The sequence below is a fragment of the Melanotaenia boesemani genome, chromosome 19, assembly GCF_017639745.1.
Source record: "Melanotaenia boesemani isolate fMelBoe1 chromosome 19, fMelBoe1.pri, whole genome shotgun sequence".
Lineage (NCBI taxonomy): Eukaryota > Metazoa > Chordata > Actinopteri > Atheriniformes > Melanotaeniidae > Melanotaenia > Melanotaenia boesemani.
The window spans coordinates 28,425,024-28,444,111 of NC_055700.1; the positions used below are offsets into that span (position 1 = coordinate 28,425,024).

Genomic DNA, 19,088 nt, shown 5'->3' on the forward strand with positions numbered 1-19,088 from the left:
AAACTTAAGACCTATATAGAACATAAATGGGTCACTAAGGCTTTGTTCTGGATTTATTTTGACCCAGAACTGATGTTCAGCTGGGACTGATAAGTAGATGATGATGATGATGACGGACCATCAGAATCAGCTGTTTGAAGCTTTAAATAATTCTATTTAATGCTGTTTGATGACTGTGTTTGATTATTTTGCACATGTAAACTCTGAGGATGGTTAAAAACCACCAATAGAACAAAGACTGCTAATGTTGATGCATCTTCTAAAGCTACTTTATTATTATTATTATTATTATTATTATTATTATTATTATTATTATTATTGTTTTATCATTTACATGCCTTTTTGTGTCAGAACTCCGGGTTTAGGGTATAATATGATGGTGTATATCTCTCATGTATTTCCTGCACTTACTGAGAACTTTTAGTAAAATACTTTATTCAAGTGGACCCACAAAGATTGAGGTTTTTTAGTGATTTACATTTTTTCTTGATTAGAAAATGTTTTTGCACAGCTAACAAAACATGGATAATTTTGTGAAAGTACCAAGGGGCAACGATGATGAATCAACAACCGAGATTTCAACTACCAAAAAAGCAAATAAGAAGACAACAAAATATGATGAGACGTGTCTTTCCCTGCAGAAAAGTTCAGGAACCACTGCCCTGATGGAAAATTATGCCTTCAGGTAACATTAAACCATTATGGAATCAACATGCTGTGGGAGATGATGGTTTTGTGTGTTTTGGTATATTTAGTGTTAAAAATCAGATTAATCATAATTGTGTTTGGATCTTTTCTAATTTAAGAAAAATAATGTGATGTTGGTGCAGTAACGTCATGTTCTGTAGACCATCATCGACTGTTAGTGATTCTGTTTTATTTACTCGTTTACTATGAAGTTTAGACTCTTCTAGACGTTCTTGTTATTGGGTTGTTCCACAATGATCCAATGTTGCCTTCAGACAACACTCAGACATAAAACCCTTTAAAAGACTTCCTTTTAAAAGACTTACATTTACATTTCTATAACATATCTCTAGATTATATTTATTTAGACTATTTGAAGACATAAAGACACTCCAAACATTGTTTTCCTGACTAAGAGTTGACCTGCTGCTAACCTTCCTTCACTAGTTTATGCTGCGTAGGTTTTAAAATGTATCTGTGAAAACCAAACCAGATCAGCATCGTTCAGATGTTGTTTTAACCACTGGGTGTTTGGCTGATTGCTTGATTCGATGTGACTGCACAGGATTTCTGAAAAAAGCTCACTTCAGTTCAAACTCCGTACAGCTGTTTCTGTGTTTTATGCTGCAGCTTGGAGACGCCCCTGCTTTCTCCAGCACAGCTGAGCGACTCTGCAGACGTGTCCTTGTTTATTAGCAGGTGGTGCTGCTGGTGGTAGCATCAGCCTGGCGATGGTGTCGGCCTGGTGCTGTTGTGGTAAAGTTGTCCTGCAGCTGCAGGGGTACAATGCGTCCTGTTATTCCAGGACGGACGGTAAACAGGACTCATTTGTGTTTATATAAATGCTGTTTGTGTGCATGTAGGTCTGAGATGACAAACTGAATATAAAATAGGATTTAGGTAAATATAAGCTCAAGGATCAGTTGTAAGTAAATATGTCATGTTGATGTTCATCCCTTCGTGGACATAAACGTGTAAAGAGAAACTTCATCCACTCAACCTCATCATCCGTTTGCTTTCTGTTTCTGGACCAGCAGGCTGGTCTGCAGATCGGTACGTCGGATTTGATTTGATGAACTGGAAACAGTAAATATTTAAAAGGCAAATTCTGTCTGCTGCTGGGATTTTGGAGAACTTTCACTTCATGCAGTAAAGGAATTTGTACATTTACTCACTAACTTAAATGACACAGATGTGATTAGAAGTGGAATTATCTTGTTCATGTATCTGTGGTGTGGGTTTAATCTGGGTTTGGTGAAGGGAAAACACTGCAGAAACGTTTCTATGTTTCACACTTTATTTAATTTTAATTAAACTTGGGAAATGGACCAATAACTATGATTTGTAGAATTGTTTTGTATACATTAAGATAACATGATATTAATTGATTTGGAAAAAAGTTTATTATTGGTACACATTTGTGTTCTTTTAAAGTTAATGTGAATGAAAATATATTTTTAAATGGACTGTATGTATTTTAACTCTTTTAAAATGTCTACCTAAGAAATAAATATACAAGCCTGTTCATTCTTGTGGTTTTATTTATCAAGTGAATAACTACAAGTCACTGCAGGAAAAGTTGGGATGATATGCAAAATATCCACCATCTAAACAAGCAAATTGAAAATGGATAAATGATAATAAAATTATTATTAATGATAATTCAGTTTTACTTGTGCTACAGCAGTTTACAGCAAATTTGTCTTTAGTTACTTTTACAAAGTCCAGTTCATTAGTTCAATTAAAAACAAATCCACATGAGTCCAGTTTATAATAACCATGTTTAAATAAACCAGTTCATAAAGGTAATTACTTTAGCCCAGTGCATCATTTTTTTCTACATTTCTATTTCTACAGTCATTTAGCAGACGCTTTTATCCAAAGCGACTTACATTTTAGAGTAAGAACAACACAAGCAAGAATTCAAACAAGATGGGACGTTATAATTAAGTTGTAGTCAGACTGCTGTGAGTCCAGTTGGACCAGGTGCTGTCATGTAGTGCTAGAGGTAGTGTGTGTGTGTGTGTGTGTGTGTGTGTGTGTATATATATATATATATATATATATATATATATATATATATATATATATATATATATAATATATATAATAATTAATAGTAATAAAACACAAAAACCAGTTGGACCAGGTGCTGTCATGTAGTGCTAGAGGTAGTGTGTGTGTGTGTGTGTGTGTGTGTGTGTGTATATATATATATATATATATATATATATATATATAAGTTTTTTTTTTTTTTTTAAGTTTTTTGTAGTTTTTGCAGCCTCGGCCTATAGCAGCAGGACTAAAGGATGGATCAGGGTCACCAAGCCAGAACTACTATAAGATTCATCAGGAAGGAAAGTTTGAAAATGATCAGAAGGTAAAGAGGGGTTCTGATACCTGAAGCCAGACTGGGAACCGGTTCCACAGAGAGGGTCTAATAACTGAAGGTTCTACCTCCGGGTCTACTTTTAGATCCTCTAGGAACCAGCAGTAAACCTGCAGAATGAGAGCGAAGAGCTCTGTTAGGAACATCTGGATCTCTGAGATCTTTAAAATCCAAAGGAGCTTGGTCATGTGAGGAGAAGGATTGTATTCTGGATTTAACATAAGGGTATTATTATTAATAATAATAATTAATAGTAATAAAACACAAAAACCAAACCCATAGAAACTCTCTCTTTATCATTTAGATCAAATAACTGTTTTGTTTTGTTTTGGTTTTTTTTCTGGAGTGATGCTGACTCAGATTCACACAGGAATATGCCAAGAATAAACCAAGGGTGGCCAGGTCCGGTCCTGGAGATCTACTATCCTGCGACTTTTAGATGCATCCCTTCTTCAACACACCTGAATCAAATCAACGTCACCAGACCTCTGCAGAGCTGGATGACATGTGGATAAGGAAATTCTGCCATTTGATTCAGGTGGGTTAGAGAAGGGGTGCATCTAAAAGTCGCAGGAGAGTAGAACTGGAGGACTGGAGTTGGGCACCCCGATAGCATAACAGAAATACCTGAGATGCAGTTTCATTTTCAGCTGTCAGGGGGCGCTCAAGCTCCACAGGAGAATCTGGTCTGCCGGGTTTATTCTGCAGAAGAAGAAAAGAGGGAAGCGTCAGCTAATATCTTGTTTTCAGAGATGGTAAGAAAGATTAACTAATTTTAATTATGCAGATTAAATGTTAGTTTCTTCAAAAACAACTACTCAACAGATAGTTTTAATGACGGCAGACGGAAGTTGGTTTAACAGATACTCGGATTAGCTTAGAAACGACTGTTAGCTTGTAGCCTCATCTGCCGTAAAACAGCTCAGTTTAGCACCTTTTTTGTTATTATTATTTAGTTCTGACTGTAAATGTATGGAATCTGTAATTTGCTGCTAAACATATGTGTCCATCAGCCATTCTTCATAATCAGATTACTGGAAGCGACGAAAGATTTGTTATGTTGCAGCTTTCTGCTAAAACAACTTAAATCCGCCGGTCGCACCGACATCGTTACAGCACAGACACGGAAAGTGCTAGAAAGTGCTGCAAAGTTATTAAAACTGAAATTTACCGTGTACACAGCTGTTCAGATCCTCTGCTGGTATTTAAAAATTTAACTCTGGCTCCTTGAATGCTCTTCGCCATCTTTGAGATGTCAGAGGTTTCCTTTAAAAACTGAGACATGAGGTGGAAGGAACCGACAGGATCTGAGAGAGGCTACGAGGATATTTCTGCTGCTTCGTGTTCTCAACAGTGACCTGGAAGTGTTAGGACAACCGGGACTTTTCTTGGAGCTAACCGCCTGGTCAGGGGAATCAGTTGGAAAGGAGACCTTGTAAGAGATGGAAGTGAAAACCTAAGGATCATTCTGCTGAGCTTCAGGGATCCTGTGAGGAGATGAGAGAAAGTTCTGGAAGTTCAACCATCGCTGCAGAACCTCCACTGATCTGAGAGTTTGTTATAAAGATCACCTGCAGGACTTTTAATGGACAGTTTGTGGTCTGAAACTCAATATGAAGGACCTGTAGATGGCTCCATCCTGACAGAGCTGGGAGGATCAGCAGAGAAGAGGGGCAGAAAACCTCCACGTCCAGGTGTGGAAACCTTGTTCCATCACTGCCATGAGCGAATCAAGGCTGGATGCGCCGCAGGAACTGCTTCTACTGAATTCTGAAGTTCTGAATACTGGTGGTCATGTGATCGTTCAGTTTTTCATTCATAAATTTGGAACAACTTCTATAATTCTGTCTCTGCACCGTGTTTACGGAGAAGATGATTTTACTTTTAGCAGAAAGCTGCAACATGGTGGAAAACAGAAGGATGAGCTGTGTGTTATTCATGCAGAAGCTGTGGGAAGAGGCTGTTGATGTTTACAGAGGATGGAGAACACAGGAACTAAACCTCAGACGAACACAGCAGAAAGATTGTTTCAGTCAGAGAGAAGTTGTCTTTTTAGCTGTACGTTCAGAGAACTGGTTCCAGTTTGGTTTGTAGATCCAGTTTATAATACTATATAAACACACATGCTTTATAATTAGAAATTCTGTCTCAGTTCAAATTTAACCCATAAATCGCTGCTAGATTTCTGGCAGCCCTGAGTTCTATCACTAAGCTCAGGAACAGTAGTTTGTAGGTGTGTAGCTCTGTGGAGTAAACTGTGATGGATAGCTACCCTTTAGCTGATCTACGGAAGTTTTCCAGGCATTTCTATCCATCCGGGAGGTTTACAATCCAGCCACTAAATGTAGTTTTATTCAGAGACTCTATCTGGTAAATCCACAATGATCCATGATAACAGCATTATTTATCACATTTCATCATAAAAACATCACCATCACTACTATGTTGCTAAGAGACCTCTATTTAGACCTGGACATGATGATGAAGCCACTTCCTGTCAGACTTTCCACCAATCAGAGAGCTTAGATTGACGGTAACGTCCAATCAGGAGCAGCCAAAGATCAACCAGTGAGCAGAAAGTTCTATGTGTGTGTGAAAAGAAGAAAAATAATGCTCCTCTATGGCTGGAATAAAGCCAAGAAGACGTTTCTGATGCACGGTGGCGCCACAAAGCAGCTGAGCTGGAGTTGGTTTAGTGAGGATAGCAGGTAAATAGTAGCAGGAATAACTGGAAATGAGGAAAAAGTGGAAACATGGAAATAGTTTCTGTTGTGTGTTTGTTTCAATAACAATATTTTTTCTCCTGAAAGCCAAAACTTGAGAGAACGATGAGATGAGAAAAGGTTTGGTCACTGTTGGTCTGTGTGTTATTTCTACAAAGTTCTGTTAGTAATAAATTCTGCTTTCTTCTTCTGGTCGACCTTTATGCTGCTATATCTATTCATACATTCATTTTACATCATTTTACATCATGTCTGATGCTGACTGGGATTAAAAGCTTCAGCCTCTAAATACATTTTCTTACATTAAAATTTGGGGAAAAAACAAAAAAAACCCAGAGTTTTAAGTGTTGAATGAGGACGGTGAAGCTCTGCAGCAGCAGTTACGACACATGAAAGTGCTGAAATATGACTGAAAACTGGGGCCACATGAGCGTATTTGTCTGTCACATAAGAATGTGGGTGTAAACCAACGAGGAATGATATTGTTTTCTTGTCATGTTTTCAACATTTAACAGCGTCCATTCTTCCTATTTCAGGCTACTGGAGTGGATCAAGTGGCTGGGATGAGTCTGGTTGTTTCCAGCCTCCTGCTGTTTACATACTACTCTGTTTGGGTCATCATACTGGTACCTTTGTCTTTCTCACATCTCTGTTCGGTTGTTAAATTTGGACTCATTACTTGGACTGCCAGTGACCATGAATGTTTTTTCTTCTTCTCCAGCCTTTCGTGGACAGAAATCACATGCTGCAGAAGTATTTCCTTCCCCGGGAGTATTCGGTCATCCTGCCCGGCATTGCCGCCGTCATTCTGCTGCTTTGTATCGGTGAGTTTGCTGCCTGCATCACACATCTCTAATTGTCAGGAGTCTGCGTCAACCTGCAGCCCTTCAGGCGGTCGGTGAGGTGTAAGACTGCGCCTCATCTCCGCTTCACGCCTTGTCCTTCTCGTCTTCTCCACAGGGGCCTTCACCGCCGTCGTCGTATGGAAGAATCGCAAGCCGAGGAAGGTGGACTGATCTCTGTGGATTTCTCTGGTCTGTCGGCTGCCCAAACAGAAAAATCCCCAAACCCCCCGACATGTTTATAAATGTGGATTTAAAAGATCCGCTTCAGGGAGCTGCTCTTGTCATTTTCATGCGAACGCTGAAAGTTTCCACGTTTCAGAGGAGCTGATCCAGAAGATGCAGAAAAATATAAAAATGGATTATGTGTTGAATTTGAAAACGGCTGCTTAGACATGTTCAGCTGTCGGACAGCAGTGGCTCCAGTCAGGGACCCTTTAACGAACGGTTGAGATGGAGCCGGTCATGTTTCTGACTCCCACTCTGCAGGGTTCACCAACTCTCCTTCTGGCTCCGTTAAGCTCTTCATCAGCACATTTTCCGACAGCTTTGACCTTTCTCTGCTGAGGGAGGAGAAAACTCTCAGACCGGAGTTAAAGCTGGAGGTTTTCAGCTCAAAAACAACGTGATCTGAAGAAAAATGTTGAATCAGGACCGCTGAGGTTGATGAGTCATTCGTCTGTAAATACTGATGTGATGAAAAATGTGAAGGTTGTAAATAGTTTTAGGTGAAAACGACATTTTCTGGAAAGAGCTGGTGGTCCCGTATGTTTAATAAAACATAGAAGTCGTGTTTTTGATGTGCTGGTGAGACAGAACCATCGTAAGAGTTTATCTGTTACTAATGCTCTAAATAGTCCTTTTAGTCTTTACATTCGGTTCTTCAGATCCAAATAAATGGCCTGGTGGCTAAAACTGGCACACCAGAGGGTCCAAAGCGGTCTGCCGCATGAATAAAAGTTAAAATAATAGAGAAGATATTAACTAAAATGTTAGTAAAAGTAGCTGTAATTCCTAATTTGTCCACAAGAGGCTGGATTTTATGTTTAAATGAACGTTTCCAGGTCAAGAGGAGAACTTGTTCCGTCTTTCTAACTTCATAGATGTGACTTCAGTTTGTACTTCAGGTGATCAGGATTACTACACACGTGTAGAAATGTACATGTATGTACATTTAAAATAATTTTTACACCTGGAAAGTGAAATATTTGTCTGTTCCAAGTACCTGTGGTCTGTAAGTTGTAATGAGCATGAAAATGAGTAAATAAAGAAAATGTAGAAAAATGTATTTAAATGAAAATAACAGAATATAAAATATTTTTATATATAAAGTTTAAAAAATTACTTAAATTCTAAAAAGAAAATTGTACAAAAATATCAAATTTGTATGAATATTTTAATATATAAATATATATTAAAATATAATTTTAAATAGCTACATATGTGTAACTGAGGCTAAATGTTGAAACTTCACATATTTTCCCCTGAAATGTCAGGTTCATGTTTCTAAAATGATAGTTAATAAAATGTGAACATTGTTTTAATGTACATGAACTTCTTCATACTAAAACAAAGGGGGAAACGTGGAGTGTTTGTTATTTTCAGGTTATTCGGCTGTTATTTTCCTGGTCTGACCCACTGGAAACCAGATTGTTCTGAATGTGGAACCTGAACTAGAGTCTGAATCTGCTGTAGAACAAGAAACGATTTCCACATTCAGTTTTCCTGACAAGAAAGACAAAGACGGAAATTTCTTGATAATTCAGGCTATCCAGAAAACCATGTGTGTGTTTCTTCTGGGGTTTTTTTTTTTGGTTTTTTTTTTTACTAGATAAATGGCATTTAACTAAAAGTGGGGCTCCAAACCAGTTTTCCGTCTGATTTCTTGGCTGTTTTTGTCCAGGAGGGGAAATATGGGCCAGACCCAAAAAAATGAAACCAGCATTACCATCTCCAACATACTCAGGTTCAAGCCCAAAGTTTAACCCTTTAATGCCTGCCCTAAGAAATAATGGGCAGAAAGTTCATATTTTTTATATCAAGTTTTCATACAAACATTCATTTAAGTAAATGTTAACAGTAATTTGCATGTGTATCGTTTATTACATATACGCCAGATCTGCAATACGAACGGTATCCAGCAGGCGACAGAAGATAAACGTCAAACCGAATAAACAGCGTTTTTACAACGTTTTACCATAAAGTGATGAAACATGTCTCAGAAACTGTACGTAGCAGAGATGTTACAGTAGGAATTAAAGTGTTTTATACATAAAAATAAAAAGATTAGTTGCTAATATAAACGTTCATTTATGTTTCTGACTGGTGGTGTGAGAGTCCCAGTCTTCAGAAACAGCTTTCCAGAAGTTTCTACAGGCTGGAAAAGATTTTAGACTCCACCCCTTTGAAAGTCCAGGTCAGGTAAGAGGAGGTCAGATATATTAACTGAAATGTTTATATATATATATATATATATATATATATATATATATATATATATATACATACATATATATATATATATATACATGTATACATACATATATGTATATGTATGTATCCCAGCAGGTTTCTTCTGTGGTTCTAGTAAAACCTAGAAAAATCTGAGCTTTATGAAATATTGTAAATAAAAAACATTTTCATTGTCAGCTGATCTTATGAACTTGGTTTAGTTTCCGGTAGTCTCAGCTGTGCGCGCGTGCGCGTGTGACTGCAGAGGGAGTTAAGGCTCTTCATCACGGACGGACAGAACCCAAGCTGCGTCCACGCGCCGCTCTGAGGTAGGTAAACCTGCTTTACTGCGGACCAGACGGTTCTCTGTCAGCCCGAACACGCCGACCAATCACCGATGAGCTGCAGGAAAGTCTGCCCACGTTTATCATGTCAGCGCCGGTTACCGTTTTATCAGCAGCGCGAGGATCAGTTGATCTGCTGGTAATGACCGGATGGTTTCATGCTCTTTAATCTTGTTGGTTCAAATAGCAAATATTCTGAGCTGATCAGAGATGATGACCTTCCTGCACGAGAGTTTGCTAGTAATCCTCTTTTCCTGATGGAGTTCACTTTTCCGATGCCTTCAGGTTCCATGTGTTGATCCGTTAAGCTCCCCATCACTCCCAGACCTGCTGACCTTTAAATATGTCCAGTAAATGCAGAGTCACCGACAGTCAGGGGTTCAAAAAGAAGAAGGAGGGAGAGAGAGAGGATGTAGAAGGTGGTGGTGACACGTCAGATGTAAAACAAACATCTGAAGAAATCCAGAGCAGCAGGTAAAGTCTGAGAATGGTTAGAGGAGGCTGGAGCCTGACTGTCTCCAGCTCTCAGCATCACCAATAACGTACAGTTCAACAGACTAACGTAGGAAACAAGCTTCTTTCACTTTATTAAACAGCTGCAGCATCAAGATCAATAATTTTTATGCTGAGCTTAATAAAATATTCACATATTTGGTCTTTTCACTGACTTTAAACCATTTTATTTTTCTACAGATGCTTAGTTCAAACAGAAATGTTCTTTCTGTTGGTGTTTTGTGGAGGGGTGGGGTTATTACAGAACCTTGGGTCAGTCAGCAGTAGTTTCATTTCAGCAGGCAGGGCCAGAATCTAAATGTCATGGTTGGATTTCCGTCTGTTCCTCAGTTGCTGGACTTGTTTGCTGTTTTATTTTGTAGGTTTATTCCTTCCTGCATTCTGTTCTTCTCGTGTCCAGTTCTTCACAGCTGGTTTCCTCTGCTGATTGTCTGATTTTGTATTTAGACTCTTTAGTTTTCAGTTGATCTTTTTCTGTTCTCAGTGTCTCAATATTCTTCCAGTGGATTATCAGTTATTTTTGCTTTAGTCTCGTCACTACAACTTGCTGAGGGTGAAAGAGACGGTTGTCTCTGGAAACTGGGTTCTGCTTCAGCAGGATAAAACCAGCCAAAACCAAATGTGATGTAAGCTGCAGCTTTTCAAAGGTTCGTAAATCTCTGTCCAGTCTGGTCTTGGATGCTGTCCCCGTCTGTCTGTGAGTGTCTTCTAACAGAAGAAGAAGCATCATTAACCCCTTCATGACTATTATCACAAATTTATAACAATATTAATTTTACTTTAATATTTGTATTGTATTTATTTGTTATTAATTTATTTTATATTTAATTGTTTATTGTTTTTTGTTTTGTTTTTATATACTTGTAAGTAAATTCAGGAAAAAGATGTAGAGCTTCACGTCCTTCATGTAGGTGGGAATCTGTGATATGAACATGAAAACAAAGGTTTTACTGAGACTTTCTGCTCAGTGGTCATCGAGTTCAGTGCATGAACACAGAGTCACCATTGTTGTGAAACACTATGTCACCACGATGGAGGAGCGAAGCATCACTGCCGCTCAGCTGATTGTGATTTGCAGTGGAAACCTAGATAACCTGCTCTAGTCTGCAGTTTCCAGCAGAACGCACCATCATGGGAAATAGTAAACCAGAACTGAAGGTAAAGTTACCCCAAACCCAGAGAATATTCTTGTTTTTTAATCCATTGTTCTCATAGCCAACTGGCTCTGGTATGAGCTTAATTAAATTCAATTCAGCTTTATTTGCAATATTTCTCATCTTTGCTTGTGTACTACGGTTATTGCCAGAGGATACCACTAGGGGGCCCTCTAACAAATCCTGACTAGAGCGTTGCTAAATATTTAGGATAGAAACAAAAATCTGCACTATTTTGTGGGAAATTCGTCCCAGTAGACAGATGAAACAGACTCAGGTGTCTGATTACCAGTGGACAAAACATCCCATCAGCACACGGGGATGTCACTGGTATAGATTTCCTTGGTAGAGAAAGTCTGTAATTGTCTACTAAATACGCTTTCTGCTACAGACCATCAAACACTGACCAGTAAAAGGCCTGGACCTCACCCAGAGTCAGTAATGTTGGAAAAGAGAAACTATCCATCATCCATATAATTTACTGTTCAGTAAATGCTGTAAGTCTAGCCAGAGTCGGACAGAATTATAAAAATAACAGGACATTTAATGTCAGTGTTATGTTAGTTAAACATCAGTATCATTTAACTCGCTTACTGAACATTTCCCTTTTCTTTGTGCCACAAAGCTGCTGGTTATCCTGCAAAACATATTGGATGTTTTTCCTGTTTCATGTCCTGCTTTACAGGCTGGTGAGACGTCCTCCACCATCACACCTGCCTCATTTTTTCTAGAAGCAAAGAAATCCCACCAGGGTGATTTAATTTGTTAGTTTGGAGGGAAAAACTCTTCCTCTTTTGTACTTTCCCATGAAAACACCGAAGGAAAACAAAGCATCACATGCGGAAACACTCATGATGTTTAACTTGGTTTTCCCTCCTGATCTGATCACATGGTTCATACATGATAATTTATGGAAAATCGTTAAATCTATATCATTAATTAATGGTGGAGTTAAATTAAAATGAAGTATATCTGACACCTCTAATTGCTCTGTCCCGGCTCTGTTTTTTCATCATCTTCCTCCCCACACTTCTTTCTCATGTCTCCATGTACATGTTACTGGTCTCCAAGAAGGCTGAACCACAGCAACAGATCTTTGGTCTCTTCAATCTGAACAACACAGATGAAACGTGTGGAGGAATGAAGACACGGACCATGTATTTCTCTTCCCCAATTTCCTCTCATTTATTACACTGTCATTAAACACTAAATGATTTAATATTTCCCGTATATGAGTCTGCTTCAAAGTCCACAGCTGGATGAAATGACAAGATACTTACATTTAATGAAATATCCTTTCACAAAATATTATGATCAACTTGAAATTTATGAAGAAAAATAAGTGATGTCTCAACTACATTTTACCCCAGTCACATATTTACACATCTCATTTAATTAATTTTTAAATAAATAAAAATTTGTTTTTTATATCTGAATCTAGACATACATTATCTATTGACTATACACACAGACACACACACAGCTATTCCTAGCCATTCCTAGGACTGCACTCTTCTGGATGGAGATGTCTGATGGTTCTTCAGGTATCTGCAGGAGCCACTTCTCCAGTGTGGGGGACACGGCCCCCAGTGCTCCAATGACTACTGGTACTACTGTTGCCTTCACCTTCCAGGCTTTCTTCAGCTCTTCTTTGAGTCCTTGGTATTTCTCCAGTTTCTCGTGTTCCTTTTTCCTGATATTTCCATCTTTGTAGATGGCTACATTCATCACTACGGCTTTCCTTTGCTGTTTATCCATCATCACAATGTCACAATCTCCGGTTGGTTGGCCACCACCATGTTGTCGATCTGTATCTGGAAGTCCTACAGGATCTTAGCCCTCTCATTCTCCACCACCTTGGGAGGTGTTTACCATTGTGACCTAGGGGTCTCCAGTTCATGTTCTGCACAGATGTTTCTGGACACTGTGCCGGCTACTTGGTTATGGCGTTCCATGTATTCTTTGCCTGCCAGTATCTTGCACCTTGCTGTGAGGTGCTGGATTGTTTCAGAGGACTCTTTGCACAGCCTGCACCTGGAGTCCTACCTGGTGTGGTAGATCTGGGGTCCTGCCTGGTGTGGTAGATCTGGGGTCCTGCCTGGTGTGGTAGATCTTAGGTCCTGCATGGTGTGGTAGATCTTGGGTCCTGCATGGTGTGGTAGATCTTGGGTCCTGCCTGGTGTGGTAGATCTTGGGTCCTGCCTGGTGTGGTAGATCTTGGGTCCTGCCTGGTGTGGTAGATCTTGGGTCCTGCATAGTGTGGTAGATCTTGGGTCCTGCATGGTGTGGTAGATCTTGGGTCCTGCATAGTGTGGTAGATCTGGGGTCCTGCCTGGTGTGGTAGATCTGGGGTCCTGCCTGGTATGGTAGATCTTGGGTCCTGCATGGTGTGGTAGATCTGGGCCTCCATTGCCCCTGTACTCAAGGCTTGCTCCTGTGCTGCCATGATTAGCGCCTCTGTGCTGTCTTGGACTTGTTCATATCCTCCAGCTATCTTCCGGTGGTACAGGTTCCATTGTCTGAGACACTCACTCAGTACTTCATCCTTTGGGGCATCTTCCTGATGTATTCATGGAGCTTGGATGTTTCATCTTGGATAGTGGCCCTGATGCTCACTAGTCCTTGGTCACTATCTTTGATTTGGGGTGGAACCCTCCATGCATGGTGAACAACTTCCGTGTTTTAGCATCTTTGGTCTGAACCTGGCCAGCTTATTATCCCAGCAGGGTATCTGATCACTGGCAGGCAAGCCTGGATTGGCCATCGGGCGTACCGGACACTTGCTGTGGCCGATGGGGATTTTGGGCCAGGCCTTTTTTTTTTATTACTAATGTATTAGTAATGGTAGTAGTCATGATGCCTATTGGTGCACAAAGCAGATTGATTGGCCGCTGGTTCGGGGGGGGGGGGGGCTACTGCACTTCAGGTAAGACGTGATGAACCGCAGTCTACCTGCGATATAAATCCAGTTTGGGTGTGGTTTATATTTGCTGTGTTTGCTAACTCTTAACTCAGTCAGTAGTTACAAGTTGGCCATTTAACATTTTAGCTAGCTGTGGATGCTAGCTAGCATGTTGTTTCTCTGCTGCTGAGCGGTTTCTATGATGTTATACTAGTGATCTTAGTGCTTCAGTAATTGTATTCAGTTAGTTAACTATAGTGTTTATTATTTAGGTAGCAAAATATTTCAGTGTTTATTATTGATATAACTGCACTATGCAGTAACTTTTTACTCAGAAAAAACTAAAACTCAACAGAGCAGAAATGTTCACGTAAAACCAGACCAGTAGCCCAGTATTCATCATAAACCCTCTACACTCTACATTCAAACTCCTGCAGATGCTGCTGATGGAGTTTTAACCAGGACTAAGAGATCTGAACACATCACACCAGTTATAACATCTTTACACTCTTAGATTCAAAGACTCACTAGTCCAGGTTCACTAGTCCAGACCCGAGTCCACACCACAGTCCAGACCCAAGTTCAGACCAGAGTCCAGACCAGAGTCCAGACCCAAGTCCCCGACCAGAGTCCAGACCCGAGTCCACATCACAGTCCAGACCCAAGTCCAGACCAGACCAGAGTTCAGACCAGAGTCCAGACCAGAGTCCAGACCCAAGTCCAGACCAGAGTCCAGACCAGAGTTCAGAACAGAGTCAAGACCAGAGTCCAGACTAAACATGGAGAAGCAGCATTTGGCTGTTTTGCTGCAAACAAGTGGAACAAACTGCCAGTGGAGATTAAACTTTCACCAAATGTAGACATTTTTAAATCCAGGTTAAAAACATTTCTTTTCTCATGTGCGTATGTGTGAAATCTGCACGGTAACTTTGAACTTAACTTGATTTTAATAATTTAAATTTAGTTTATGATTTTATTTTGAGTTTTGTTTTGTTGCTGCCTACATTTAAATGCTTTCTTTGCACCATCTGTAAAGCTTTTAACGTTTCGGTGAAACACTTCTTTTATAGTTTGTCTGTAGAAAAGTTAAAAATGCAATTTTCTGTTTTCTGTTAATCAAAAGAGGATGATTAGGAAATTATCTAAGAATGTCCTTCCCCAGCATTTTCCTTTATTTTTCCAAGAATACCTATGGTGAAACATCTTCCACGTGTCTGAAATAATCTTTTAAAAATCCCAGGAGTCCAAACACCATCATCAGACAGACAGACAGCATCACACAAGGTTGGATCAAAGAGGAAGCTTTTCTTTCTTGGTCAAATTCAAAGGAGACGGAGAGAAGAGCTCAAAGGTTGCAGCCAGCTTTGCATCGTGTTTGTTGCTATGGAACCAGCCAATGGAAAAGCTGTCAGAGAGGTTAATGTTATGATGTCAGGAAGAAAGCACACTGACTGATAAGATATAATCACCACATATATATTTCAGTTAGATATCTTTAGCCAAAGAAGAGTCACATTTCACCTTCATCTGGTGAAAGCTTTTGAGATAAGCTTTGTACACAGGAGGTAAATCTTCACAACCAGTTTTTCTCAGAGTTTAGTGAACCAAGAATTTATAAAAGTGACTTAATCATACCAGTTAAAATTAAAATCCAGAAAATATACCACCTGGATGTTGTAGCAGTTTTAACCAAATTGAACAAATAAAAAGAATATAAAGTTTCCACAAATCTGATTCAGATGGTGCAAAAAAGCACACCCACCTTCAATTCAAAGTGTAAGGCGGAAGACGCCGCAGTGGACACCGCAGTGGACACCGCAGTGGACACCGTAGTGGACACCGCAGTGGACACCGCAGTGGACACCGCAGTGGACACTGCAACGTTTTCAGGGTCAACACGTGACACCAGAAATGCTTCTTCAGCTGAGGGAAAGCTGCATTTCTTCACATTCCCGAATGTGTCACGTTTCATGATCTTGGTTTGAAGCCTGGTGTTTGTCATGTTTAGTTTCTGTTTAGATCATGTTTGGGTTTTTGGTTTTGTCATGTTTAGTTCAGTTTGTGGTTTTCCCTCATGTTCTCTGTGTTTTCTGTTCCTGGCTCGTTAGATCACCTGGTCTGATTTTTCATTAACTTCACCTGCTCCTCATCTCTACCTCTGTGTATATATGCCCCTTGGTTTCCAGTTGTCTTTGTCAGGTCCTTGTGTTTACGCATGTCGTGTCTTGGTTCCTGTTTGAGTTCTGGATTAAATCTCAGTCAACAGTATCATTCTGCCTTTACTGTCTGCGTCTGGGTCCTCACTTCCACCGCATTTTGACAGAAGGAAACAACGGTTAGACAGCAGTGGATGGAGGTTGTTTCTGGGTTGCACCAACGTTGTATTTGTGGCCGGTGCTTCACCAAAGACGGCTGCATGAATACGAGCTGGTACAACGAGGGATTTGCTACCAGGCTTTAGCTGAAAGGAGGGTCTGTTCCTAAAATCAAGGACCGCGTTTCCGATCCTGAGCCACAAGCTGCAACTAAAACCAAATAAGTTGTATTTTTTTGACAGCTGTGTGAGAAACGGTCAAACTAAAGGAATTAACCACATTTACTTTACCTGATCGCTACCAGCAGGTAACACATGTAATGATGACCAGAAAGTTAGCGATCCACACAAATGAAGTGCTACAAACATAACAACCAGGCTAAAAACATCCAGCTGATTAGCCACGTGGAACAATAGAGGTACATGGGGAGGCCAGGATCACCATGGCTGCCCTGTCCCATTTAATAAGACGACACAAAGCTGGGTCTTATTATTTATTATTTTTAGAGTACTTCTGGGATTCCTACTGGCCAGGACACAAAAACATTCACAAACATGGCAGCCAGACTGAACCTCCAAACACTGTGTGCTGCATCACAGCCTTCAGCAGGCACCCAGCGCTCAAACCGGACATGATTCACATCTGCAGCAACAGTTTTCTCTGGGAACGTTCAAACCCACGTACGCAGCACAGGTATGATTATAACACGGTACTCAACTTCAACCCAGGCTACTGCTGCGACTGCCAGTGTTGGTACAGAGACAATGCAACTGGAACCTTGGGACCAAGCATCCACATCAGCTAAAAGACCAGGAAAAAGTATTTAGTTGGCGGAGGAAGAAGACAACGACGGTGCCAACACCACATTTCTTTTAGAAACCTTTCATTCTCAAGACTCAACCTACAATCCTGGTGACTGTCACTCAGCCCTCAAAACTGAGGTAAGGGGTTTTTTTGTACGTTACTTGCGATTACTATTTATTCTGTGTAGTTTTACATGGGCCTGCTGTTTTGTCTCTTCAGTGAGATGCAGTCCCTCCTTATTACAGTGATGCAGAATACATTGTTTTTGAAGGCTCTCTAAAGGAGCTTTTTGAAACAAGTCCTGTTTCCAAACAGCTGTGAAGTCCAGAGACGTGGACTTGGAACTGTTCTCTCTTTCAGTCAGACGTGTCCAAACTGTTCTTTCCTTCAAATGCAAAGCCATGAGTTTGTAAATCTACCAGTACAACACTTTCAGAAGACATGCCCGGATGTTTCTGGAACCAGCGATCTACCAAAATCAGACGATGGACCAGCAGAACTCCTTTAGTGAGCTTAGACCGTGTGGACGTATTCCAGTGTGTTGACATGAGGGCTGAAAAATTCACCTGGAGAATAATTAAATATTTATTGTAATGAATTCAAAAGTGAAAACTTTTTCCAGGCTAAATTTGGTTTCTACACACTGATGCACCTTGACAGCAACAAGATTCTGGACATACAACTTGTGCAGGCATGTCTCACATTTAATCCTTCAAGCAGCTTCTTCATTTATAATGTGCATTTATGTAAATTATTTTTTATTCTTTTTCTTTTTTAGAGCAAGGAAGTCTGTGGCAGTGTGTACAAAGAAAAAGGACTCAGAAGAGGCCTGGACCTTCTCGAAATAAATGATTTGTAAGTGGACTACATTGTCACGGCCCATCACACACAGGTTCAGAAATACCTGAGAGAGCTAAAGAGTTCTCCATGAGGTGGAAAAGCTCAGCCATGACCACCAAACATCAGCTTTGGAGGCATTCCACAGTGTGATTCTTTATTTTGCTCCAAAGGATGTGGTTTTCGTGTTCACTGGAATGCTCTGCAGGTAACAAATTAGATTTAGACAAACAAGAATACCCAATTCTTTCTGTTTCTGGGCAGAATTTTGTTATTCTTCTTATTATCGCTACAATAATATAGTTTGACTTCATGCCGTCAACACTAAAAATACATTGTTATATGTCTTTTGTCTTTTCAGGCTCTATCTGGCAGCAATGCATTTAAATGAAAATGCAGAACGTGTGCAGGCGATGACTTCAGAGGGTACAGCTGTGTTCAAATCAGTTTATCCAAAATGAAAGGAAGGACAAGCTGCTGCCAGCCGGTGAAGACTGAGCCAACATTTGGTAAGAAATATTTTTTATAAATTTCACTGACAATCACTGTAAATAAGTAAAATGTTTATAAAAAGAAATACTTATAATACTTAGTATTACACAACTTAATTTTACTTTATAAATAAGCAGTGCAGAAACTAAATAAAGTGCAGTCACCATTACAAACTTTTTTTTTAGGATGTGTCAGTGAACTGATGAGGTTTCTCTTCTGAGGTCTTCACTGCCACATTTGTAGAGGAGCTGAAGGTTCCAGATCCAGAAGACCTCAGTGCTCAGCATGAGAGGCCACCAAAGGTCACGCTTTAGTCAAGGACCGGCCAGAACCCAGTGTAGCTTCCATCCAGATCAGGGAACTCCTGGCATGAAGAACAATATCACAGATGTTAGTAAGCTATCCTGGACAGTGGTGCACATTGTAAATAATCTTTTATATTGTTTATTTTGTTAATTCACAAAGGAAAAAATATTTTTATACTGTTACACTGTAAAAAAATGCAATAAAATGTTTGACTAAGGTGACTGGTCTGTTCTTTTATAGCGCTTTACAATGTACATCACATTCACCCATTCACACACATTAACACACTGATGGTGGAAGCTGCCATGCAAGGCGCTAACCATGACCCA

The 19,088-nt window shown here is 39.9% G+C and overlaps 2 protein-coding genes across 2 annotated transcripts in view; both read left to right on the forward strand.

Moving 5' to 3' along the window:
* Positions 1 to 3,456: 3,456 nt before the first annotated feature.
* On the forward strand, positions 3,457 to 7,459 carry dpm2 (dolichyl-phosphate mannosyltransferase subunit 2, regulatory). Its single transcript, XM_041969599.1, has 5 exons — positions 3,457 to 3,614; positions 3,727 to 3,831; positions 6,336 to 6,425; positions 6,521 to 6,623; positions 6,760 to 7,459. The coding sequence occupies exons 1-5, from the start codon at positions 3,516 to 3,518 to the stop codon at positions 6,813 to 6,815; spliced, it is 453 nt and encodes a 150-aa protein (XP_041825533.1). The 5' UTR covers positions 3,457 to 3,515; the 3' UTR covers positions 6,816 to 7,459.
* A 1,887-nt stretch (positions 7,460 to 9,346) lies between these two features.
* pip5kl1 (phosphatidylinositol-4-phosphate 5-kinase-like 1) overlaps positions 9,347 to 19,088 on the forward strand; it is a 33,531-nt gene continuing 23,789 nt past the window's right edge. The window contains exon 1 of the mRNA XM_041969557.1: positions 9,347 to 9,421. The gene's annotated coding sequence lies outside the window, so the exon portion shown is untranslated. The remainder of the gene's footprint in view (positions 9,422 to 19,088) is intronic.